The 26,303-nt window shown below is 43.9% G+C and overlaps 2 protein-coding genes across 2 annotated transcripts in view; one reads left to right on the top strand and one right to left on the bottom strand.

The window, feature by feature from the left end:
* The window catches only part of PLK5 (polo like kinase 5 (inactive)), a 36,361-nt gene extending 23,812 nt beyond the window's left edge, over positions 1-12,549 (top strand). Inside the window, exons 11-15 of the mRNA XM_075283353.1 lie at positions 5,097-5,177; positions 8,926-9,085; positions 9,173-9,302; positions 9,727-9,837; positions 11,533-12,549. Coding sequence (XP_075139454.1) covers positions 5,097-5,177; positions 8,926-9,085; positions 9,173-9,302; positions 9,727-9,837; positions 11,533-11,715 — 665 coding nt within the window. The 3' untranslated portion in view covers positions 11,716-12,549. The remainder of the gene's footprint in view (positions 1-5,096; positions 5,178-8,925; positions 9,086-9,172; positions 9,303-9,726; positions 9,838-11,532) is intronic.
* The window catches only part of C1H19orf25 (chromosome 1 C19orf25 homolog), a 245,185-nt gene that overhangs the window by 214,912 nt on the left and 3,970 nt on the right, over positions 1-26,303 (bottom strand). The gene's annotated exons all lie outside the window — the stretch shown is intronic.

Here is a 26,303-nt window from a genome sequence, read left to right as displayed (position 1 = left end):
ATCGTCCTTGTACAGTCCTGTCCTGGCAATGGGCTCCCCCATCCCCACTGGGATGCATCTGTTGTCAACAGGGTCCACAATGTTGGGACCGTGGACCTTCCGTCTTTCAGGTGTATCCACCATCTGAGGGAAAGACGGGTAGCGGGAGAAAGGCAGATCTTCTTGTGCAGTCCCCGTGGAGACCTGTTCCAGGTTGTCAACACTTCCATCTGCAGGGGACGCAAATGCCATAAAGCCCAAGGGACTGCTCTGGCCGAGGATGACATTAGGCCGAGGACCCTCATGGCGGTGCGGATAGTTACCCGCCGGGTGTGTAATAGAAATCGTGCACCGGCCTGGATCCTTTCTTTCCTTGGGCTGGAGAGGAAGATCTGCATCGTTTCTGAATCCACTATGAACCCGAAGAACTTCCTCCGTGTGGAAGGAACGATTTCGGACTTCTCCCAGTTGATGATCCATCCTAACTCTTGTAGGAAACTGATGGCAAGGTTGAGCTGCTGGAGGAGAGCAGCAGGAGACTGAGCTTTCAGAAGCCAGTCGTCTAGGTAAGGAACGATGAAGAGGCCCTGTAGTCTGAGGGCCGCAGCAACCGGAGCGATCACCTTGGTAAATACCAGGGGGGCGGATGTGATGCCGAACGGCAGAGCTGTGAATTGAAAGTGCTCCCTGTGGCCGGCCATAGAAACGGCAATCCTGAGGAATTTCCTGTGGGAGTGAGCAATAGGGACATGAAGGTAGGCGTCCTTCAGGTCGAGGGTAACCATCACGTCTCCTGGCTGGAGAAAAGCAGACACGGAATCCACGGTTTCCATACGGAATGACCTCTTCTTGATAAAGCGATTGAGATACCTCAGGTCTATTATCATTCTCCAGCCCCCGGTGACTTTGGGGACCAGAAAGACGGGGGAGTAAACTCCCAGACCGAGATCTGAGGCTGGGACCTTCTCCAGGGCGCCTTTGATGACATACTCGGCGACCAAGGCCTCTAAACTGGCCTGTTGGGAAGGTGGAAGGGTTCTGGTGACAACAAACCGATCTGGAGGTGGAAGGTGGAATTTGATAAGATAACCGTGCTGTATAATTCTTAGCACCCATGGATCTTGAATATGGGTGACCCAAGCTCTGAAAAAAACTGAAAGACGTCCTCCCACAGGAAGGGGGGCCACAGGGAGCTGCCCCGCGTCAAAATTCCGGCTTCCTCTTGGTGTCCTCCCTGGAAGCACCACGTCCGGAACCTCTAGGACGATATCTGGGACGCCTTTGCTGGGTTGGGCGTCTATAATTAGAGGCGGAACCTCTGCCTCTAGAGGGGGCACGTCTGCCCCTGGCAGCTTGAGGTAAGGACTTCCCCTTACCTTCAGCTAATCCCTCTATGATAGTATCCAAGCCCTGCCCAAATACTCTTCCTGGCTCAAAAGGGAGCGCGCAAAGAGCAGCCTTGGATGCAAAGTCTGCACGCCAAGGCTTTAGCCACAGGGGTCTGCGGGCCGCAGTGGACAACGCCATCGACTTGGCTGAAATTCTCAACTGATGGCGAGAAGATTCCGCCAAAAAATCTGCGGCCCTATGAATATTCTTCATGGAAGCCAAGATGTCATCCCTGTCCACACCGGAATCAATATCCCGCTCCAAGGTGGCTAGGCGGTTACGAAGAAAATCGCCCACAGTGGTAGAGGCTATGGCTACTGAGGCTTGGGCAGAGGAAGCAGAATAAACCTTCTTTAGGGTGGCGTCAGCCCTACGATCCAAAGGATCCTGAAGATTTGATCCATCTTCAAGGGGCACCAGGGTTCTACGAGACAACTTCGCCACGGCTAGATCCACCTTCGGGGGAGGCCCCCAGGAATCCCACTGAGTTGAATCCATAGGGAACAGGTGCTTAAAGATCCTGGATAATGAATGTCCTTTTTCTGGCTGCTTCCACTGCTGCACCATGAGGTCGGTCAGCGTGGCGTCCGCATGGAAGGCAATATGTCCCCCAGAGGCAGACGTGGAGGCTTCCCCGTCAACATCTCGGCCCACTGTAGACCGGATGGACTTCAGCAGCCTGCCTGTTTGTTCATAGTGGAACACAGGTCTGCTGGAAACTACAGAGTCGTCCTCGGAGGAAACATCCTCTGCCACCCGTAGATGTTCCAGGGGAGGGAGGGACGAGGAACGATGCTCTGTGCATGGTCTCTTGGCGAGCTGAGACAAGGTAGACTGTATGCCTTTGAGGGAATCATCCTGCAAAAATAAAGAGAGAGTACAAGCAAGGGAATTATCCTTACCCAAGCGATGCCCAACTCACCATCTCCTTGACCCAGGCCATCATATCTCTAGGAGAAGGCTCCTCAGGTGGGGGGCCTCTGCAACCACGACAACGGGCCCACTCATAGCCTAAAAATAATAGGCGGGTTATAGGGCCGGTAGTACCCCAGAGGGATAACCTCTTAAGCCGCTACCTACCATCAGGGAGCGGTGTGTCACAGTCAAAACAGGAAAGGTGCTTCCTTTTGGCAGTAGATTTCCTCCTATAATCCCCAGGGGGGGTAGTAGAGGAAGACATATCCTACAGAGAGACCATAGACCATGCAAAATTGTCACCAACATATTCTACCAAATATCAAAAGAAGGGGTAGATCTTACCGTGTCCTAGACCGGACAGCAAGGTGACAAGAAACTGAAGGTTTGGTTTGGAGGCAAAAGGAGACTTGAAGCTAAGCAACAACCTCTGATGCACAGCCTTCCGCCTTAGAAAGGAGAAGGTAACTAATAACCGGCCGGCCTGACCTTTAACCCGGCCGGCCGGAAATGGGAGGGGCCATAATCACATGTACCCTCCAGGAAGAGAAAAAGGTTACCCCCCCCCTCTTCATACAGCCCCAGCAGGGGCGCCTACCCCCTCAATTCCTGGCCCGGACGTGCGTGCAGGCTAGATTCTGCAATAAGCAGAAAGCCGGAGTAAACATCCTTCGCCGGCGCCAGGACTTTCAATGGCGCCGCTATACTTCCGGGCACAACCGGAAGTGTGCGCCCGGCAAATGCGGACGCAGGAAACTCTCCGCCGGGAACCTAGTTCCGGCAGAGCACGTCCGCGAGCGACAGCGAGAGAGCCCCGCGGCAGAGTGCCGGGCCAACTCACCAGCACGAGATGTGCTGACAGGTGAGCCAGAGGGAGAAGGAGGGGAGGGAGGGAGGGAGGGAGGTAGGAGGGAAGGAAAGGAGCCACGCAGGCTAAAAAAAAAAACAAAAAAAACTTTTTTTCCCAGACAGGGGAAGGAACCTTCAATCAAGAAGGTCAGAAACTGAAAAAAGAAGAATTATGCTCCAAAGGTAGGTAACCCATAGAGCCTAAAATAAGAGGACACAAGTCCTCCCCACCTGTCCTTGACCACACAGGACAGAAAAAAACACGCAGAGGGGAGGTTCTTGTGCCCTCTTATAGGGCCAGCCACGCTTTTGATTGGCTAATTAAAAATCCGCCTGTCCTACCAGCACACAGGGGCAGAAATACCCCACATTGTGCCGCTGGTACGGACGACAGGGAACAACTTGTAGCAAGTTAGAAATGATAGAATTCTGGCTTAATTTGCACCAAAAAAATCTAACCTACAAATGTAGCATTTGGTAACATTAGAAACGGATTGCAGTGTGTGATCCATCTGTGTTGTTAACTTGCACTACAACAAATTAATTTGTATTGCCATGCCTGCATTTACATTGCAAGACCTACCCAGCAATTCACATGAATTGCCAGGCAGCGCTTTCCTCCTCACTCCCCGCTTCCTACAGTGAAAAATCACTGCCGCTGTGGCTCTGCTTTGATTTATCCCTATACTGTGACACAATGATATCACAGCACAGGGATAGTTAACACATTGATGGCAGAGGCTGAAAAAACAAAATTTCATAGCGAAGCTCCTGCTGCTATTGCTATTTGAATTTAGCACCAAAGAAAGTGTCTGGGAGCTTAATTCAAATGGACCAATCACAGAAAGCATCACTGCCACTATTTATATTAGTAGCAGCCATTGGTTTTTCGGTGATTGGCCCATTTAAATTTAGTGCCAAGCACCAGCAGTGGCTGTTCTGTGATGTTGGGGCCACCACCAGTAATAGATACAAAGTTAATATGGTTGAAAGGGATGAGAAAAAGAAATAAGAATTATATATTAGAGCGTCGGTGCTATTTCTTTGTAAAAAGGCATCTAATGGTTGTGGTGACACTGATTTATCCCTGTGCAGTGACTATATGACATGGTTCTCTTCAGTGATTGCACATTAGCAGGGTTAAAGGAGTTCTCCAGGATGTTAAGATTTTTGAAAGTGATGGCCAATTCACGGGATAGGTCATCGGTATCAGATTCCGAACTGACCAGCCAATGCAGCCACAGGAAGCCATATTGTAAGCATAAAGCCAGAGGCAGCCCTTCTCCTATTCAAGTGAATGAAACTGTGGCTGCAGTTCCAGTCGCTCTGTACACTGTAGTGCTGGTGTCTAGAACAGCAACCCCACTCCCATTCACTTGAATAGGAGCAGGGCTGCTTTCAGCTGTATACTCATGTCTTCTAGCTGCATCAGTTGATCAGTTAGGGGTTTGAATGTCGAACCCCAACTGATCTGATGCTAGTAACCTACCCTGTGGATAGGTCATCAGTATCAAACATCTTCAGATCCTAGGCAACTAGACAGTATAAAGATGCACCAGATTTATCATTCAACATCAGCCGTTATGTTAAATCTCATACTTTTTTTTTTTTTTTTTTAATGTAGATTGTGAGGGCTCACAACGTACATTTTTCCCTATCAGTATGTCTTTTTGGAATATGGGATGGAAATCCATGCAAACACGAGGAGAACATACAAACTCCTTGCGGGATTAGAACACCAGGACCCAGCGCTGCAAGGCTGTAGTGCTAACCACTGAGCCACCGTGTGGCCCCTATCTCATACATTTTACTGTCTGGTCTAAGTCTGCACGTCTAACAAATGAACAGGATTAGTAAATCTATCATCCAAGCATGATAAGTGTGAATTAACTGTCATAGACCCCAAGTGGACCTTGAATGTCCTGATCAGGCTTTTTGTTTTACTTTCTTTGACTTTCTTGCAGAACAGAAAGATGTTTCAAGGGAGAGAGTTGTGGAAAACCTCATGTGGATATTAGAGGACTGTTTTCACAACATTGTATCAGGTAAAAAAAAAATGGTTTATTACTCATCTGATTTGTAGACAGAATACATTTAGACAGATATTCTTAGTGTCCATCACAGTGGCTGATGCTTGATGATAAATCTCGCACATTTTTAGATTACACAGTTACATAGTATGGTTGAAAATAACATGTGCATGATGTCCAACCATAGAATGAGAATGGACATGGCTGACGGGAAGGAAGAGATCTATACAGTCACATAAGCATCAATGGTATTATGCTGTAAGGCAGGGGTCTCAAACTCAACTCAGCATGTGGGCCGCAGAGCAAGATCCCAGCCAGTCGGCGGGCCGCACCGTGGCAAATTTAGCTCCACCCACTTTTATGTTGACTCCGCCCATTCATTTTTCATGTGCCCCCACACTGTATAATCCTCCTACAGTCAGCCGTAAGCTATATGTCCCCCCTCCATCTTTCCCCCAGTTACATATACACCCTTCATCTGCCCCCAGATTCATGTATCTCCATCTCTGCTCCCAGATTCATGTCCCCTCCATCTCTGCCCCCAGATTCATGTCCCCTCCATCTCTGCCCCCAGATTCATGTCCCCTCCATCTCTGCCCCCAGATTCATGTCTCCCCATCTCTGCCCCCAGATTCATGTCCCTCCATCTCTTCCCCCAGATTCATGTCCCCCCATTTCTTCCCCCAGATTCATGTCCTCTCCATCTCTGCCCCCAGATTCATGTCCCTCCATCTCTTCCCCCAGAATCATGTCCCCCCATCTCTTCCCCCAGATTCATGTCCTCTCCATCTTCCCCCAGATTCATGTCCCTCCATTTCTGCCCCAGTGTCATGCCGTTCTCCCCCCTCCCTTCGTCTGCCTCCAGTGTCATGAGCCCCTTCATTCCACCTCAATGTTTAAAGAGGACCTTTCACCATTTTGCCCACAGGCAGTTCTATATACTGCCGGAAAGCTGACAGTGTGCTGAGTTCAGCGCACTGTCGGCTTTCCCGATGTGGGCCCAGTGTGAAGAGCTTACGGTCCGGTACTGTAGCTCTTCTATGGTCAGAAGGGCGTTTCTGACACTCAGTCAGAGACATCCTTCTTCACAGCACAGTCAATCGCGCTGTACTGTGAGAGCCGGGAGGAACGCCCCCTCCCTCTGCTCGCAGTACTCGTTCATAGACAAGCATTATCAGGGAGGGAGGGGGGAGTTCCTCCCCACTCCACAGTACAGCGCGAGTGTCAGAAACTCCCTTCTGACCATAGAAGAGCTACGGTACCGGACCGTAAGCGCTTCACATTGGGCCCACATCGGGAAAGCCGACAGTGCGCTGAACTCAGCGCACTGTCAGCTTTCCGGCAGTATATAGAACTGCCTGTAGGCAAAATGGTGAAAGGTCCTCTTTAACACACAAAAAAACACTTATACTCACCATGCAACGCTCCCCCGATGCGCTCTGCAGTTTCACTAATAGACCTGTAGGCGCGATGTGATGATGTGACGTCATCACATCGCGCCTATATGTCCACTAGCCGGAACGTAGCGGCTAGTGGATATAATCATCTCGCAATGTATTCAACTCGGATCCGGCGTCCCTAGGCTTGTGCGGGCCGCACAAAATTGTTCGGGGGGCCGCATGCGGCCCGCGGGCCGCGAGTTTGAGACCCCTGTTGTAAGGTAACTAATAGAGATGATCGAGTAGTGAAATATTCGTTTCAAGTAGCCCCTCAATATTCGACTATTCGACCGAATATCGAACCCCATTATAGTCTATGGGGAAAAAATGCCCGTTTCAGGGGAAACCACAATTCGACTAAGGAGAGTCACCAAGTCCACTATGACACCCCAGGAAATGATGCCAACACCTCTGGAATGTAACTGGGACAGCAGGGGAAGCATGCCTGGGTGCATCTAACACGCCCAAGTCCCTGTATTACCCCACTATCACAGCCTATCAACTAGACACTCCAAACTCAATATGGAAAGTGGAAAAATACTTGGAAACCTTCTTTACTCTACATTAATATGGACAGAAACACAAATTTAAAGCTGAAGAAACATTAGCATGCACCCCTTTAAATCACGTTGCCCATGACAATCACAGATGGCATAGGCAATGGGAAATCCAACAGCCTTAACCGTCATTGTTTGTGTGTGTGTGATGTGGTGAGACCTCCAAAAATTACTTTTCTGGCCCTTCACGTGAGCCCTTCCAAATTAAGTTAGAGGCCCTTAAGCTGAGCTACCAGCAGAGATTGAGGCCCTTGAGGTGACTTGAGCCTTTTACCAGCAGAGTTTTAGGCCCTTTAAGTTAGTTCAGCCTTGCACCAGCAGAGTTTTTTGCCCTTTGGGTGAGTTGAGCCTTTAACCAGCAGAGATTTGTTGTCCCTTTGGGTGCCGCAGCAGAGTTTTTGCCCCTTTAAAATTTTTAGCCCATAAAATGGTGGTTTCAAAACCATCACTCTCATTGTGTGGGATTGATGCAGTGGATTGGAGTGAGGACCCATCTGAAGAAAAAAAATGTTTAATCTCAAGAGCTGACAAGGCTTCTTCACTGTAAGGATTGTGAATCTGTTGAATAGCCTACCCACAGGAACTGGTCACAGCAGCAACTGCTGACAGCTTCAGAAAAAGGATTAGTTGTCTTTTTAGAGTAAAATTGCATTGATGGTTCTAGAAATGTATAGAAAGTCATGACTTTTCCCATCCCCTGGTTGAACTTGATGAACTATGATAGATGAGTTTTTTTTCAACCACACTATGTACAGTAACTATTTCCGTTGTTCTCATCCCGTGACGGATAAGAGCAACAGACATTAAATAACCGTAGTGTGAAGCTATCCATAGCAGACCTTTTGTTTTCTTCTACACCTAAGATATATTTTTTTTGCTTTAACCTCCTAATTTGCAGTAGTAAATTTGCACCATCCTGAATAATAAATGTACTCTCAAAAACTGGCATATATGTTAGGAAACACATTTATTTTGGGTTTTGGAAATGTTTGCGATCTTCAACAAGGGTGTGGCTAACTACAAGAAGTGGTGCGGTGTGTCAAACGAGGCGGGGCATAGGATGCACCAATATACACCATTACTATGCCACAATTGTGGCACAGATTTCTGACACATAGTATGCCAGTAGATGGCATAACCTAGGCATCACATTTATCATTAAGAATTAACCACTGTGATGAGTCTGTTGCAAGTTCAGACTGTCTAGTGTAAGTTCATGAAACTTCAGGTAAAATTATGCAGAGTGGGTGGGAGCATGGTCTCAGTGGATTTCTAATTTATTAGAATTTGCGGCAAAAAATATGTAAATTATATCTTAAAAATGTAAGCAATATCCTAGATCACTTAGATTTTGGTACTGACGCAAGCCTAAAAATGCTGTGTTTCTACAACATGAGGCCTTAGCCTAAAATGACATGTGATAAAGTTTTGGTTCAAATAATGCATAGTAAATTTGGGCTATAGCATTTAGAGATATTTTTTGTTCATCTTAATTGATAATTGTTTTCTGAATGTAAGGCCACTTTCACATAGTCAGTATTTGGTCAGAATTTTTCATCAGTATTTGTAAGCCAAGCCAAAAATGGAAACTATGCAAAAAAAAAAATTATAATTGAAAGATTTGCCCTTCTGTGCTTTGATCCATTCCTGGTTTTGGATTACATAATACTGACCGTGTCTGAAGTGGCCTGAAAGTGTAGATGAAATAATCTAGTTCCTACGAAAATTCGGTAAGGAGGTCGTGAATTTATCTTTTTCATTCATTAGGTGATGTGGATCCCAAAGTTCAGGTCACTTGTCCCATACTGTGGGTGACCAAATGGGTGGATTATTCTAATAAATATGGTTTTGGTTACCAGCTATCAGACAACTGTACAGGAGTCCTACTGAGTGATGGAACTCACGCAATTCTTTCTCCACATTTGCAGTAAGTAAAGTGAACACAATAGCAATTCACATTTAACATTACCATAATGTTTTTGCATCATCATCTATTCATATTCATGTCTTTCAGAAAGGTTTGTTACTCAACAAGCTCACAAGAGCACATTACATTCCCTGAATGGAGCCCCCCATGCAAGCTTGACATAAAATTGAAGATACTAAGGTTCTTTTCACAGTACATGAAAGAAAATATTTTGGAGGTATGGTATTTTTCCTGGACAAAATTACAGGGTTTTCGTGCACTATAAATATCCATGGAAGCATCACATATGACTGTAGTCTGCGTGATGTTGGATAGATAAGTGTCGTAATATTTTGGATCTCACTACAATAGGGCTTCTGATCCCCCTCATTCATCCTCTTTGCATAATTGCAGTGGGAGAAGTGTGAATGGAGTCAAGCGTTTGTGATGCTGTGCAATTCAGTGGGGGGTATATTTCTAATTTAGTTTCTACAAGATATCTTAACCTCGGGTTTATGACTTTAAGTCTGTGAATAAGCATTGTTAGCATAGTTGAAGCTCTGATCTCATCCATTAATTCTGATGGGTTATTGAGGCTAAAGTAGACCTAGTTATTAGTCATGGCCACGGTATGTACTAAAGTAGAAACTTTGCTTTTACAGGGTGGAGATCTCAGAGCATCACCCAGTCGTTCTGTCAGGACCTTATGCCTGCTTCACTTTTTAAAGACAGACCAGGCTCTGCTAATGCTGTTTAATAATGGGACTTTACAGGTAAAAATTTTAAGAAATATTTATAAGGAAATGATGAATATAGCTGTCTGTATGCCACAAATATGACACTGGGAATCACAGGACTTCCATATACACACGTGGACAAAATTGTTGGTACCCCTCATTCAGGGGTGAACCTTCCCCTTTCGCCGCCCGAGGCGAACTACAGAAAGCTGCCCCCACCCCGCCGGGGGAGGGGGCGGAGCGGGGCGTGACTTAGTGGAGGGGGTGTGGCGACTTGAAGGGGGCGGGGCTTAGCACCATTCGCCGGCAGAGTGCAGGCCCGGAGACTGCCTGCTCTCTGCGTGAGGGGAGGCTGCTGGAGCAGCGCTGCTCCAGTGGCCTCCCCAAACCACCGCTCGGTGCTAAGCCAGTCCAGGACAGCTTGTCCTGGACTGGCTTAGGTTAGCAAAAATGCCGCCCTCCCTGAGGCCCTGGCATAGCGCCACCTGAAGTGCTCGCTTCAGGTCGCCTCATGGGAGGTGCGGCGCTGCCCTCGTTTAATGAAAGAAAAACCCACAATGGTCATAGAGATAACTTAAATCTGACAAACTGGAATTTACCAAACTACATGTTGACAGTCCACAAAGCTTCTGGGAGAATGTCCTATGGACAGATGAGACAAAAAATCTAACTTTTTGGCAAGGCACAACAGCTGTATGTTCAGACGGAAAAATGAAGAACACTTGAAAAGAACACTTGAAAAGAACACTATCCCTACTGTGAAACATGGAGGGGACTCTGTTATGTTCTGGGGCTGCTTAGCTGCTTCTGGCACAGGATGTCTTGAATCTGTGCAGGGTACAATGAAATCTCAAGACTATCAAGGGATTCTAGAGAGAAATGTGCTGCCCAGTATCAGAAAGCTTGGTCTCAGTCGCAGGTCATGGGTCTTGCAACAGGATAATGATAAAAAACACACAGCTAAAAACACCCAAGAATGGCTGAGAGGAAAACATTGGACTATTCTGAAGTGGCCTTCTATGAGCCCTGACCTAAATCCTACTGAGCATCTTTGGGAGCTGAAACATGGCATCTGGAAAAGGCACTGTTCAAACCCGAGACAACAAGAGCAGTTTTCTCATGAGGAGTGGCCCAAAATACCTGCTGAGAGGTGCAGAAGTCTCATTGACAGTTACAGGAATTGTTTGATTTGCAGCGATTGTCTCAAAAGGTTGTGCAACAAAATATTAAGTTACGGCAACCATCATTTCTGTCCAGGCTTTTTCCATGAGTTTTATTTTTAAAACAATTATGTTGAAGCATGGTGGAAAAGCAATGTCTGACTTTTATTTGTTTATTTTCATAGAATTTTTATATATTACTTTTGTCAGATTCAAGTTATTTCTGTGACCATTGTGAGTTTTTCGATCATTAAATGAGGGGTACCAACAATTTTGTCCATGTGTGTAGCTGTAGACCAGGGGTCAGCAACCTTCGGCACTCCAGCTGCTGTGAAACTAGAACTCCCAACATGCTCTATTCATTTCCATGCGCGTTCCAAGAACAGCAGACCAAGTATACATGCTGGGAGTTGTAGTTTTACAACAGCTGGAGTGCCGAAGGTTCCCTACCCCTTGCTGTAGATGTTACTGACCATTCTATTGGTGTCATTGTAGAAATGCAAAAAAGTTTCATTTTTCTCTAAAACAATCATAATAATAATACAATAATCTACCTTATCTACTTTACCAGGTGAATTTTTACCATGATCGCACCAAGATAATTCTAAGCAAAGGACAGCAGGGTTATCTCCTGAGCTTCATTGACCAAGAGAGACAAAGCTGTACCTTGCCTCTGTCAGTGCTGCAGAACAGTTGTCCTCCATTTATAATCCAACGTTTGGAATATGCTCTCATAATGCTGCAAAGTCTGTGATGAGATTACCCAGTTCACTGTATAGCAGTGTGGTATTTGACCACCACCTGTCAGGATCTCAATTGCACATTTCAGTTACAATGGTTTTTATAACTGTTGAACTTATATAGAGAAGGCATATTGTACCCTGTGGGTGAAAGCAAGTAAAGGCATATTGTACTTTCTGAATCGAAGCAAGTGAGGGCATCAGTGGCGCAGGTTGTTCTCAGTGTGTACATGTCAGTACAAAGAAACTTAGGTTGTGGTGAGAGATAGGTAAATAGTGTGCAGTCCGCAGTACAGTCTGATGGAGGGAGTCTTCAGTATTACACTAATAAGGAGGTCGGTTATAAACTGAAAATAGTACAAATGATGTTCCTTGTAGTTATATTGGGGCACATGTAGCCATCCATCTCATCCACTTATACTCCCTCCTTGAAAATGACAGAAGAAATTAAGAAATGCCCTTACTTTATAGCCATATATTAGTAATGTAAACTGTCTTGCTGGACAAGGATCTAGGTTCAAGCAGCTATAAGAACCCCATTCCCCAGCACTTTCTTCAATAAATATTTCTTCAATCCTGGGACCACAATTTGCATGTCAAATTTTGTTCATGATGTCAAGCTCAGTAAAACATATTCCACTGCAATGTTTACATGCAAAGAAATGCATTATTATGTATTATGAAGAAACAATGATCATATGTCAAGCAGCAATATGCAAAACATAATACAACACCATGTACAAATCAAAGGAAAACAAAGACAGAGAAGGGCCTCTGACCGGGCCACATGGTGGCTCAGTGGTTAGCACTGCAGGCTTGCAGTGCTGGAGTCCTGGTGCTCAAATCCCACCAAGGGCAAAAAAAAAAAATCTGCAAGGAGTTTGTATGTTCTCCCCGTATTTGCATGGATTTCTATCCCATATTCTGAAGACATACTGATAGGGAAAAATGTACATTGTGAGCTCTATGTGGGGCTCATAATCTACATTATAAAAAAAAAAAAAAAAAAAAGAGGGCCTCTGACCAGGAACAGAAGACTGCTTGTCTTATGTCAAGTGATCATAATAATACACTTTATTTATATGGCGCCAACATATTCCGCAGCACTGTACAATTTGTAGGGTTCAAGTACAGACAAAAAGATACATTACAGAGAAATAGTCACTTCACACAATGGGACTGAGGGCCCTGCTCACAAGAGCTTACAATCTAAGAGGTAGAGGGGTGACATAGGAGATAGCAGGGGCGGCATCGGAGGTAGCATTGCTTATGCAGTGATCTAGAATTTTTTTTAATAGAGGATACTTACATTACACATAAGGTTGTATGAGCCGTCATGTGCAGATGGTTCTTGGACATATAAAGTTATAGTCTGAAACAGCATCATATCCTGTGGGGGTAATGCAGGAGTGGGAACAGAGAAGGGTTAGTTTTAGGGATTCTAACTGCAAAAGGGTTTACAATAGGCCTGTCTGAAAAGAGGTGTCTTTAGTTTGCGCTTGAAGCTGTAGAATTTGAGTTGTCTGGGGTAGAGCATTCCAGAGAAGTGGTGCAAATCAGGAGAAGTCTTGGATAATGGAGTGGGAGGTTCTGATAATAGAGGAAGTTATTCTTAGGTTATTGAGTGAACGGAGAGCACGGGTTGGGCGATTAAACAGAGCTGAAGGTAGACATTTTGGGAAGTGCAACATTATGGAGAGTTGTGTGGATGAGGGCGATAAGTTTATATTGTATTCTGTATTGAATAAGCAGCCAATGCAGTGACTGACACAGACTGGAAGCATCGCTGTAGTGTCTAGACTGATAGATGAGCCTGGCCAATAGATTCAGAAAGTTTAGTAAGAACTTACAGTAGTCAAGGCAAGAGTGAATCAGGGAAACAATAAGGGTCTTTAATGAATCTGTGTAAGGAAATGGCGGATTCTGGAGGTGTTTTTGAGGTGGAGATGACATGAGCGTGCAAGTGATTGGATATGGGGGTTGAAGGAAAGGCGTGAGTCAACCATAACCCCAAGGCAGCGGGCTTGTTGCCTAGGAGTTATAGTAAGGCCTGAGACTGTAATGAATATATCAGGGACAGATCTATTAGATGGTGGAAACATCAGTAGTTCAGTCTTTGAGAGATTCAGTTTCAGATAGAGCGAAGACATGATATCTGAGACAGCAGAGAGACAGTCACTGGTGTTCTGTAGTAGTGCAGGGGTGATGTCACGACATGACGTATATAATTAGGTGTCATTAGCATTAGGATGGTACTCGGAAGCCAAAACTGGTGATGGTTTGTCAACAAGATTGTGTTGTCTATGTCTTGATATCAATCAGAATCAATGTCATTGCATTAAAGGTGTATTCCGGGATCAGACTTTAATGTAGCAGTCAACCACTGTCCCATTGCACATCATCTTTGTAACAAACCTAACAGTATCAAACTAGGCCCTGTTTTGAGTTCTCTTTCGCACTCGTGATCAATCAGGTCTACAGGCCTTATGATGTTTAACCTCCTCAGTTGCATGCTATCGGTGGAATGTCAGCAATACCATGTCATGGAATATATCCATAAGCGTTTGTAAGTTTATTCATTTTATTTGTACATAGCAGCATGTAACTCAGTTTCTTTAATAAAGACAATCAGTACGAAATGGCTGGTTATTTATTTTATTAATGACTAGTCGTCATCTCTTGTCACAAATACTACATGAATGCAATGACATAAATCTGTAAAACAAACTGTTTATTCTGATTCTGACCTTTCAAGAGTAGGGTTGTCCTGGCGGAGGAACAGATGCATAGATGTTGCCAACCCAGTGAATCAAAATACAACCCCTCCCCAACAGACAGAACTCTATTTATTCCAACCTTCTGACTTCTAGACTGGGCAGTCATCCAAAAGAATGCTTTTTATTTATATATGGACAGACTACTGATGCAAGGTGAAAACTATGCTGCATAGATCTGATCAGACAATGTAAAGACATGATTAACTTTTCATGTCCATAAAGGTATCAGCATCCATTTATCTGCTTCCTGAAAATCTGTTTATATGATTCACAGACATAAGCTATAAATTAAAAGCGTGTTCCACAGCCTGTGTGAATGTGTGGATTCAGTATATATACCCAAATATTCTGGTGTAAGAAAAAACACGAATCTCCCGATCCAGGTCAAATATAACATAGAACAAGAAAAACAGTAATTCGGCATCCAGAATAAATGTAATTAATAAAACATAGCTTTTAATGAAAAAAATTATATTAAAATCCATGTTACACAAGAAACCAGGAAAAATTTAACGATAAACAACGTACTTACGACATGAAAAGACACTGGACAATTGAAACATGAAAGCTGCGTTCGTGTTTCAATTGTCCTTGTGTCTTTTAATGTCTTTTCATGTCGTAAGTGCTTTGTTTTTCGTTAACTTTTTCCTGGTTTCTTGTGAAACATGGATTTTAATATAATTTTTTCATTGAAAGCTATGTTTTATTAATTACATTTATTCTGAATGCTGAATTACTGGTTTTCTTGTTCTATAAGCTATAAGTCTATATAAAAAAAAAAAAAAAAACTTCTGAAAATACTATCACAGATAAGGCAATGTTTGTTTTTTTGGGTCTGCTTGAGATGTACATACGGTTTACTCTGCAGATCTCCAACAACTGTTCTGCCCATACGCAACAGATGTGGAGAAACAAATGTAAATAACATGGACATCAGAACTACTGGTCTCTTGCTGTATCTGAGACAATTCAACCACTTCAGTCAATTACTGGATGCAGTAGGCACCACTGAGGTCAAGGCCAGCTCTAGGTTTGTTTGGGTCCTTGGGCTACAGATCCTTAGTGCTCATCCTTTTGGAGCATCTCATGTGCACCGCAGACCCCCCCCCTCCCCCCCCCCAAAAAAAAAAAAAAAAAAGTGTGTGTTTTTTGCTGAGGCAGTACTACTAGAGGAGGCTGTAGAACAGTTCATTACATACAATAAGATAGAACCTTTTCAGACATCAAGAAAGTAAAGAGGAATTTTAGGTGGACATCTGCTCCAGATTCCTCTTGATCTTCTGCCCCCTGGCTCACGGTGGGGGATGCAGAGCATCAGTAAATTATTGTGGCTTCCACTGAATGAATGGACCTAATCAATGGGAAGTCTCAACCCACGGCCTCCAAATCAACCGCGGAATCAGAGATCAAGCAAGGTTTGTTTTTATGCCTAGTGTCCTGGCTCCAATTATTGAATGAGGGAGGAATCTGTCACTGATTTGAGTGTGAAATCTATTGGAAAAACAGTGTCAAAGTTCACTGTGTGAACAGGATATGTTAATGCAATGAACGGTTTCATCTGTATTAATGGAAGTGCTCAATGCAGAAACTCAGTAGGACCCCCCCAGACACATAAATACATAATTATATATATATATATATATATACACACACACACACACACACACACACACACACACACAGTGTAATGTCACAAAGTGGCCTCCACACAGTATAATATCCCATAGCGGCCCCTTCACACATTTTAATGTTCTACAGTGACGCTTTCACACAGTATTATGGCCCACAATGTCCTCAACGGTGTTCCTCGCAAATATTGCAAACATTTCGGATTTGGAAGAACCCGAAATCTTTGGTGCTCATGACCCACAAACTAGTATTATACTCAGAGTATAATGATCGGAAGCTCGGGAAAGGGGGGGGTGACAAACATGAAAAACAATGTTACTCATCTCTTCTGGGCTCCAGCACAACTCACTCAACAGCCATCTTCAATGACGTCATAGACGTGGGTTACACCGGCGTCATTAAGAAAAATCCCCACAGTATAATATCAGTGTCAGTTCAGACTTGTTTGGTCTGAACCAAACCGTCAGATGATTCTGGCCTTACTTACCAATACTCGCTCCTGGCCCAGCTGCCGAGAGCAACGTGATATGGGACACAGAGGGCCCCCTGGCAGACTGAAGGGAAAGAGGCCGTAGGCAGAGGCAGGGATCAGTAAGTAAATAGCGCCTGTTACCTGCTGGGTTGTTCCTGCAGGTAGATGGTTATGTAAAAAAAAAAAAGTACGCCAGCCCTGACTGAGGTCATATGGGCAAGACCTTTAAAGGACAAGCTTTCACCACATCCACCCATTCTAGTTCTTAGCATCTGATAATAAGTGCTGCTTCACTGATTCCAGCACTGTTTTGCGAATGGTGGAAGCTAAAGAAAAAAATTCCAAGGAATCGGTGCCTTTAATTTTGGGACCTGTTATGCTATTTCAGGTGGGCAGTGCCAGGCGGAGGCATGATTCACAGCTCCAATCAATGGTGGGCAGTGTCAGAGCTGAGAATCACACCCCATACCTGCTCTTTCTTACTGCCACTTGACAGTAGAGCCTAAATAATATACTAGGCACCAAAACGAACAGCATTTATTGCTTGGGAACGGTGGAGGCTATAGAAAAAATACAACTGTGCTAGAATCAATGGAGCAGGGGATGCTAAACAGCTGGATTTGATGGTTAAAGGTCCTCTTTAAAGGGATTCTACCATTAAAATAGAATTTTTGTCCCTAACACGTAGGAATAACCTTAAGAAAGGCTATTCGTCTCCTACATTTAGATGTCTTCTCTGCACCGCCGTCCCAGTTTTCGCCGGTATGCAAATGAGTTCTCTCACAGTATTGGGGGCGGTCCTCAGCACTCAAACAGCACTGTGGGCGTTCCCAATGCTACGAGAGAACGCTCCAGTGCCGCCTCCATCTTCTTCAGGAATGGGTCTTCCAGGGGTTGGGAGAGGTTGGCTTCAAACTTACAGGTCTCGGGCAGCCGATTGCGCATGCCTGCTGGCTGCAAGAAAATAGCCGCTTACAATACTGTGCGCATGCCCGCAAGAAAATGGCCGCTTACAGTCGGCTTTGCCCTAGGCCCGAGGCCTAGAAGTTTGAAGTCAACCCCTGGAAGAAAATGCGAAGACGACCCATTCCTGAAGAAGATGGAGGCGGCGCTGGAGAGTTCTCTCGCAGCATTGGGGATGCCCTCAGTGCTGCGCCATGGCCCGCCCCCAGTGTTGCGACTGAACTCATTTGCATACCAGCGAAAACCTGGATTTCTACGGAACGGCGGAGCAGAGAAGACATATAAAGGTAGGAGACAAACAGCCCTTCTTAAGGCTATTCCCAAGTGTTAGGGACAAAAAAAAAAATATTCGATTTTAATGGTAGAATCCCTTTAAAGCTACCACCCATGTTCTACCCTTACTTAGGCTTTTTCCTTAATATTTATGTGCAGTGTCAGACTGGGATGCCTGGGGCCCACCAGTGGAATTGTTTCTAGGGGCCCACCACCAGTACCCCTGCAGATCAGCTGTTGTACATAGTGTCGATTTAAATTATATAAAAAAAAATAAAAAAAAATAGATGAGGTCCTTGGAGAGCTAGCAATAATCGTAAAGCTGACGACCCCTACATTATAGTCACATAGCACAAACCACAGCATAGGGATTCTGTCATACTGTGGTCCCTGCCACATGCATTTACCACCATTTGCCTGGATACACCTGTAGTTTTCCATTAGAAGTAATGTACCGGTAAGTATATGTGTAACCCGCAATTAGTGGTAAATGTATGTGACTGGGAGCAGAGTGAGATCATACCTGTTGGGTGATGTCACACTATGTACCTGGATTTCCAGCCACCAGTACTTTCACTTTTCTGTAAGTGAAACGTGGTTTAATTTCAGCCACGGGGACTGGGTTTGGCTTAATTCGCATCTGGCTACACAGTGTCACTACCTGAAAAGAAACACCCTAATGTAGCCTGCACAATGTGATATACGCGCATATCACATTGAAAGCAATAGGGAAAAAAGCCTCCCATTGATTTCAATGGGTAGCGCATGTATCCCGGCACACGCAGAAATCAATGGGATCTGGTTTTTACGCTGCTCATTCTGAACGAGTTTTACGTTCAGAATGAGTGGAGCGTAACTCCGTGTGCAGGCTCCCTAAGTGTGAGGCCCCACGTTACGGAAATACAGCTTTTTTTTGTTGCAGGTTTTGCTGCGTTTTTCTGAGCCAAAGCCAAAAGTGGATTGAGCAGAAGGGAGACATAAGAAACTTCCCATTCCTTTGGTAGTCATTCTTGGCTTTAGCTTAAAAAAAAAAAAACGCAGCAAAACCTGTAACAGAAACGCTATGTTTCCGCAATGTGGGGATTCAGCCTTAGGCGAGCAGCACACAAATAGCAAGAATGTCAAAGTACCCAAAGGGCTGAATAGCGCTGGGGACTCATGGTGGCACAGTCCCCAGCAATTTATAATCTTTGTGGGTAGACTGGATATTAGAAATGCCTCTGATGATACAACGGGCTAATGAAAAGTTACTAAGCCCTTAGTTGAAATGCGTCAGGCAAAAGAAATAAATGAGCTGTAGATAGTTATTAGCCTTTAGGTGAAACGAATGACTAATGAACCTAGGCTAGACATCAGTTCTTAGCTCATAGGCAGGCAGGTTTCTTGGCTATATCATTGGGGAAATAGGAGGGCTCATATAAACATCCAGCTAGTGTTATCTGACGGCTGGTTCTGAGTGCCCATTCCCCTACTACCCCTGTCCTGCTCTTTATCCTCCCTTTTGTGTATCTTATACACTAGTGGTTCATAATAGTGCAGAGAGAAGTGTCAATTATAGAGACACCGTACTGCTTGGCCACTTAATGTGTTTTGAGTTTATACACATAAATACTTTTACCCTTATTTAAGTGGTTGCTGTTATGCATTAAAAGAAAGGTAATTTTAAAATATATCAATAAAGGTTGTGTTTTTTAATACGTCCATTAGTGAGTAGCTCACTCACTCTTTTTGGTTACACAGTCCCACAAATGGTTAATATTTTAATAAGTTTATTAATAGGGTTTGGTTAATTAAATAAAAAGATTTGATTGACAGATTAATGGTTTAACCTAGTTTTTGTCTCCCCCTATTTTCTGAGTTATGAGATGGTGCTTACCTGTTGGAGGTCAAGCAAGGTCAGCTGTGCTAGCACGAGCAGCTTCTGGAACTTTCTGAGTATTCTGCCTGGCAACGAGATTGACAGTTGATTGGACAGCTGATGGAAAATGGCGGGAATTTTGAATATAAAAATGGCCATCTGCTGATTGTTACCTGTCAGTCTTCAAGATCAGCTGGACGAGCGGACACCCGCCCTCCCACCTCTATTTTATTTAAAACCTGGACTTGTCGTGAAGCATATTAGTGGGGTTTTAGTCTCCCAGCTATTGCTGGGAGGACAGTTTAATAAAGTTTGAATAAATTTTATTTGGTGCTTGTTTATTTGGTTTAATATTTATTGATTGTTTATGGATGATATTTATTTATTTGAAGTTATTAATTTATTGGTTTATTATTTATTGTATTAAAATTATAATATAAGGTTACCCATAATAAAGCATCGCGGCCAATAGTTCCACAAGAAGCTGGTGTCATTGACTTTATTTTAGTGATAAGTGATAGTTATATGTTATCTTAATTTGTTGGGTCTTGTGCCACCATGTGCTTTTCATTGATCTATACATTAACCCCTTCCCGACATGCGCCGTAATAGTACGGCGCATGTCGGGTCTGTAACTATGGCGACCGCCCGGGAGCCGGGCGGCCGCCATAGCCGCCAGGTGTCTACTGCTTTAAGCAGTAGACAACCGGCTCTAATGCCTCCGATCGGTCCCCGGACCGATCGGAGGCATTAACCCCTCCGGCGCCGCGGTCAAAGGCGCCGGAGGCGCCATTTTCCCGGCAGCGCATGGGCGCCGCCATTTTGGCCGGGATCGCCGGCTCCTGGAGCATGCTCCAGGGCTGACGTCCCATTGCCATGACAGCCGGGAGCCTTGTACAGGCTCCCAGGCTTGTCTGCAAAGCCTCTCTTTTGCAGGCTGGTCTATGCAGCCTGCAAAAGAAAGGATGCTTTTTTGCAATGCATTGCAATGCTTTAGCATTGTAATGCATTGCATTAGTGATCAGACCCCCTGGGGTTCAACACCCCTAGGGGGGTCTAATAAATGCAAAAAAAATAAATAAATAAAAAAAAATATATAAAAAGAATTAAAAGTTCAAATCACCCCCCTTTCCCTAGAACACATATAAAAGTAGTTAAAAACTGTGAAACATATACATGTTAGGTATCCCCCACATCCGAAATCACCCGCTCTACAAATCTATAAAAATATTTTTCCTGTTTGGTAAACGCCGTAGCGGGAAAAATAGTCAAAAGTGCCAAACCGCCGTTTTTTCACTGTTTTGATTCTGATAAAAATTTGAATAAAAAGTGATCAAAGCAATAACATTTCCCGAAAATGGTAGAACTAAAAAGTACACCCGGCCCCGCAAAAAAAAGACGCCCTATGCATCCCCGTACACTTACGTATAAAAAAAAGTTACGGCCGTCGGAATATGGCGACTTTTAGAAAAAAAATTTTTTTAACAGTTTTGGAATTTTTTTTAGGGGTCAAAATGTAAATAAAACCATATAAATTTGGTATCCCTGGAACCGTAACGAAACACAGAATATAGGTGACGTCATTTTTGCTGCACAGTGAACGCCGTGGGTTCTGGGAGCGGAGAAATAAAAAAGTTATGGGGTTTAGAAGGAGGGGAGTCAAAAACGAAAATCAAAAAATGCCATCGGCGGGAATGGGTTAAAGATGAATTGACCCGTAAATGCAGACACATATAGGACAGGTATAGGACACTTATAGAACCTGCTCCATAAGTTGCAGCTCTTCTATTTGGCCCAGACACACAGCCCCAAAAGCGAAGCTATGTGTACGGGCCCATTGAAATGTAATAATTAATAATTGTATCCACCATTGCAGATAAAAAGTCTGGTCATGTGTATTACAGTTTAGTAACTCCATGTGCCTCAGGTTAATAGCATTTAACCCCATTATGTCCCTCACGTTAACCCCATGTGTGCCACACATAAGGGTTACTGATAATTATTACCTCCATGTCTCTCACTTATTACATTAAGTATTATTAAGGTCCTTTGTTATTACCTCCATATGTCTCACATATCAGTAACCGTTGTGTGAGGTACACAGGGGTTAATGTGAGGGACATGATGGGGTTAACTGCTATTAATGTGAGGCACATTGAGTTACTAAAACTAAATTAATAATCCCAAATGCCTGACATTAATAGGAATTGTAACCCCAGTATGTACCTGTGTTTTACTTTCTCTTCACTTCACTCTCCTCTCCTCTGCAGGATGCAGACACAGAAGCAGGGGTCTCCTTTCTCCCGGGCTTTCATCTCTCTTGCTAGAGAAGGGGGAGTGTTCTATATCAATGCTATAGCACTAAAGGACCTCCCCCTTCATTTAATATATGCAGGTCATGTTCTTCCGTGTCTCATTTTGCCAATGCAAATGCATTGGTTAAGGGCTTCATCGGGATGGTGAGGGGCATGATTGGGACCCCTGACCAATGCATTTGTATTAACAAAATGAGGCTTAATAGTTGGAGCTCGGGGTCCACCGGGGGCTTCACCGGTTCCCCAATGGGCCAGTCCGACTGTTTCTGTGGCAGATTCCTTGTGATAATATTTTTCTTAAAGAGGTTTTCTCATCTTGGGCTCTCAGTTGCCCTTCTGTCTCTTTTCTCCTTCACTTCCTAGTTTTCAGCTCATTCATACACCGAATTCCTGCCTGCTACTTGTAGGCTTGTAAGTGACTAAACATCAGCAAGATTAAGAAGAGCTGCAGACTAAACCAGTGAGGAGACATGGGGTGTGTCTCAGACTTACTACAAATACTGCACCATGTAGTCATAGATCACATCTACATTAACGGAGACCTAAACAGCAGCCAAGCAACAAGGTCCAAAGGAAATAGCAGTAACATTCCTTGTAGAATCATCTGCAGTTTTTATTACAATTCTAAATTTACAAATTCCTTTTGCACACAAAGATTTCCTCAGTATCATTTGAAAAACCGCTGTCAAGGACCATTGGCCACTCCAAGAATATGACATGTCAAGTGCTACTAGTACAGAGTAACTTTCTGATCTAAAACGTGCTGGAATATACAAGTTCTAGGAATTTAGGTCTGCCTCACTAATCTCAAAATAACCACAGTGTCAATAGAATGACATGTGCCTGTGCTCATTTCTTTATATAAACCTGAGCCAGGCAACTGTTCAATGCTATAAACACCCTCTCGTCCATAATGACCCTGATCAAAAACTTGGAGCACACATTAATATCAGGGTACATATAAGGACAATGCATGCCTGAAATAGGGCATAATTGCATTAGTATGGCACACATTAAAGGGAATCTTAGTTCCCTTCTTCCTATATAATACCAGTTACAAACATACTTTTAGAATGCTAAAATGAGGTTACTCACTTGTAAATCAAGTCTTCATTGGGCAGTATCGAACATAGCAAGTGCTCAGGGTATCCATAATAAAGCTGGTGCCGTCCCCTTTGGCATCACAATCTTGAAATCCACAATCTCAAGGCCAGAGACTTGCCTATGTGTGTGTTGGGACTGAACATCAGAAATAATCCACCATGGTCTGTAGACATTGCAATCTGCATGATGCTCTACCTACTATGGAAACACGGATTCAGATGCCATCCTGATTTTGCCTCTCATTGTATTCAATGCAAGCCACAGATTGAAGCAGGACACTGAAATAAGGCCTAGTTCACACAGGGACGGAGTAGCGTAATTTGGTCCTGATTTTGATGCGGGAAGCTTCCGGCTCTGGAGTAGGTCCAAAATGAATGGGCCTAGATCGGAGGGTGCTGCCGCTGAATCATGCAACATGCCGCTCACGGAAAAAAGATCGCTAGCGGTCTCCATAGAAAACCATTGTGAGGGGGTGGATTATGACATGGATTCCGCACCATAATTCACTCCCTCTGTGCCCGTGTGAACTAGCCTTAGGCATTCTGTTCCATTTTACCACAGATTCCACAGCTTGAGAGATCCCACTGACTAGGTCCATTCAACTGGGATCTAGTCAGAAAATGAAGAGGAATCTGCTTTAAAGGAGGTCTTCCAGGCAAAAAAAAAAAAAAAATTTCAAATAAGATCGGTTAGTGCTATTAATAGGTTAATAAATACAACCAAATACCTTTAGCAGTGTTTTGATTGATTTCTGGATTTCTCTGTGAGCTCCTGACATCTGCATTTACTTACCGGTTCTTCCCTCTCCCTTTCTCACTCACATCCCCTCCCTGTTTCCCTAGCTAGCCTGCTCACTACTAGCCCTTACTAACATTCACCCTCAGTATTCAGCCCCCCTATATCTATACTTTTTAGACCCACCTTTTGCTGCAACTACAGATGCAAGTGTTTTGGGGTATGTCTCTACCACCTTTGCGCATCTAGAGATAGAGATTCAGTCCATCATCAGGACATACTTTTGCATGTCACACTTAAATTTTTTATTTGATTAAAATTGTTCATTCCACTTCACAATTATATGCTACTTTGTGTTGTCTATCACCAACAAACTTAAATGTGTTTTACTGACATTTTAAGGTGACAAAATGTGAAAAAGGTCAAGGGGTCATGAATACTTTTGCAAGCCACAGAATCTAATGTGTATGGCATGCTTTACCCAATATTTACATGAACAAATTTCACCTGCGAGAAGTCTGTATGTGCGCTAGATTTACCAAACTGAACAGTATGCCGGGAGAGGGGCTACTAGCATAATAGTTATCTATGGTGCTAGGAGTCCTTGCCACACAACTACACATACTGTCCGGTACTGATTATAATATGGAACAACATAGATAACTGTTATGGTTATATGCAAGGCCACAATAAAAGCAACAGCAAGAAATTGCCTGAAAACTGCGAGCAGTTGACATCTCTGCAAGCCAAGACAGATCCCCAGACTCCTTCACTAGAGCTCTCCGCAGCGAGAGATGGACTTTGCTGGATCTAGTGATATGAATTGTCACCAAACAGATAAATGTACTAATAATAAATGCACTGCTGAAGAAACTAACACAAAGTCCAGAAAACGTACAGAGGAGTAGATGCAGAGAAGTCGTATTAGCAGAGTCAAAAACTAGGAAAGCACATAGTGAGCAGAGATGGGAAACAAAAGCAATATCCGATCAACATGCTAAGGGTCTCAGATTCAGCCAGGAATGTCACAACAGAATCTAGAGACAAAAGAGCAATCCATGGTGAAAGCCAGTAGTCAAAGATCAAGCAGATATACAGTACACAGACAGTCAGAACCAAACTAGTGAACAATGTAAATAGTTGGCACTTGTATTTAAAAGGACTGGTCATATAAAGGCCTCTTCAGCGGCTGATATACAACTGAAAAGCTTTTTCTACTTCCAAGCCTTGGCCTAAGTTGTCACGATAGCCTTAAAGCAGCAGCAGCCAAAGAGACACTCCTGACTCCTGTATTTCTAGGAGTCCCTCTCCTGGCATACTGATCAGGCCGGTAAATCCATCCAACACATGGACAGAGCTTCACTGGTGAAACTCGGTAATGTGAACGTGGGGTTAGTCTTTAAGTAATAATAGAGATTGTGGAGAGATAGCACTGAAGAGTGGGTGGTTCAAGGGCCCTTTTAACCATAGAGCCAATGGTGCAATTGCATTGGGTAACATGGGCTCCGTTGGGACAGCAGGACAGTACTGCATATGCGGTCTCATTGTTCAGGGCTTCCTCAGTTGCATACAATGATGAAGCAGGGAGACATCCACTTAACCATTCTTCCCCAGGGTCTTCAGGCGCAATATGATGCCGTTACTTATATCACACTTGCAGCTCCCTGAGACAAGACAGTAGGGGAGCATGAAGAAGGTGAGTATTAAGGGTTTTTTTTTTTTGTTTGTTTTGTTTTTTTTGTGGGGCAGGAAAGGGACATTAAACTGTGGGGACTACTGCAGGGCTATGAAGATGAGCTTGGATTCATTTTAAAGAAGAGAACCTCATCTTTAAAGTGATATTAAGATCATTGTGATAACCCTTACTAATCTGGAAAAATTCACTGGTGAAATTGATGTTCAGTATTGATATCCGATCCCAATGCAGATCTCAATTCCCAACAGCATTTATAACAGCTGATCACTCCAAATCTTTAAGGATTATCATGGTAATGATGGTAAAATGAATCCAAGATCATCTTCATAGCCCTAACAGATGCTGAGATATGGGACTCTAAAGTGTCTCCCCTCCTGCCTCAGGCAGCATCTTAGAGCTGTGTGAAGGAAGTATACAACTGAAAAGCTCCAGCATACAGAGACTAAGATAAATCATCATTGTCTGTGCATAACCTGAATACAACCCTGGGGGGAGGGGTAGCGAGGATTTCTGTCCATTTTATCCCCTCTCCAATTAGGCAGAGAGCATAATGTACTTTTGCTCTCTGATTGTCACACAGAGATAATGGAATAACCTTCTGAACCTAATCACATGAATATTCTTATGTAATAACCATTTGAGCATAACCAGGAAGTTTATTGGTGCTGCCACTCAGACGCTTACCATCCTCGAGGTTGGCAGCTTTCAAATGGTTATAGTAGCAGGTGGTAATGGGGGGCCCACTTATGAAACCTTTGCACTGAGACCATCAATGTGTTG

The sequence above is a fragment of the Leptodactylus fuscus genome, chromosome 1, assembly GCF_031893055.1.
Source record: "Leptodactylus fuscus isolate aLepFus1 chromosome 1, aLepFus1.hap2, whole genome shotgun sequence".
NCBI classification, from domain to species: Eukaryota; Metazoa; Chordata; class Amphibia; order Anura; family Leptodactylidae; genus Leptodactylus; species Leptodactylus fuscus.
This window is presented reverse-complemented; position numbering and strand designations above follow the sequence as displayed.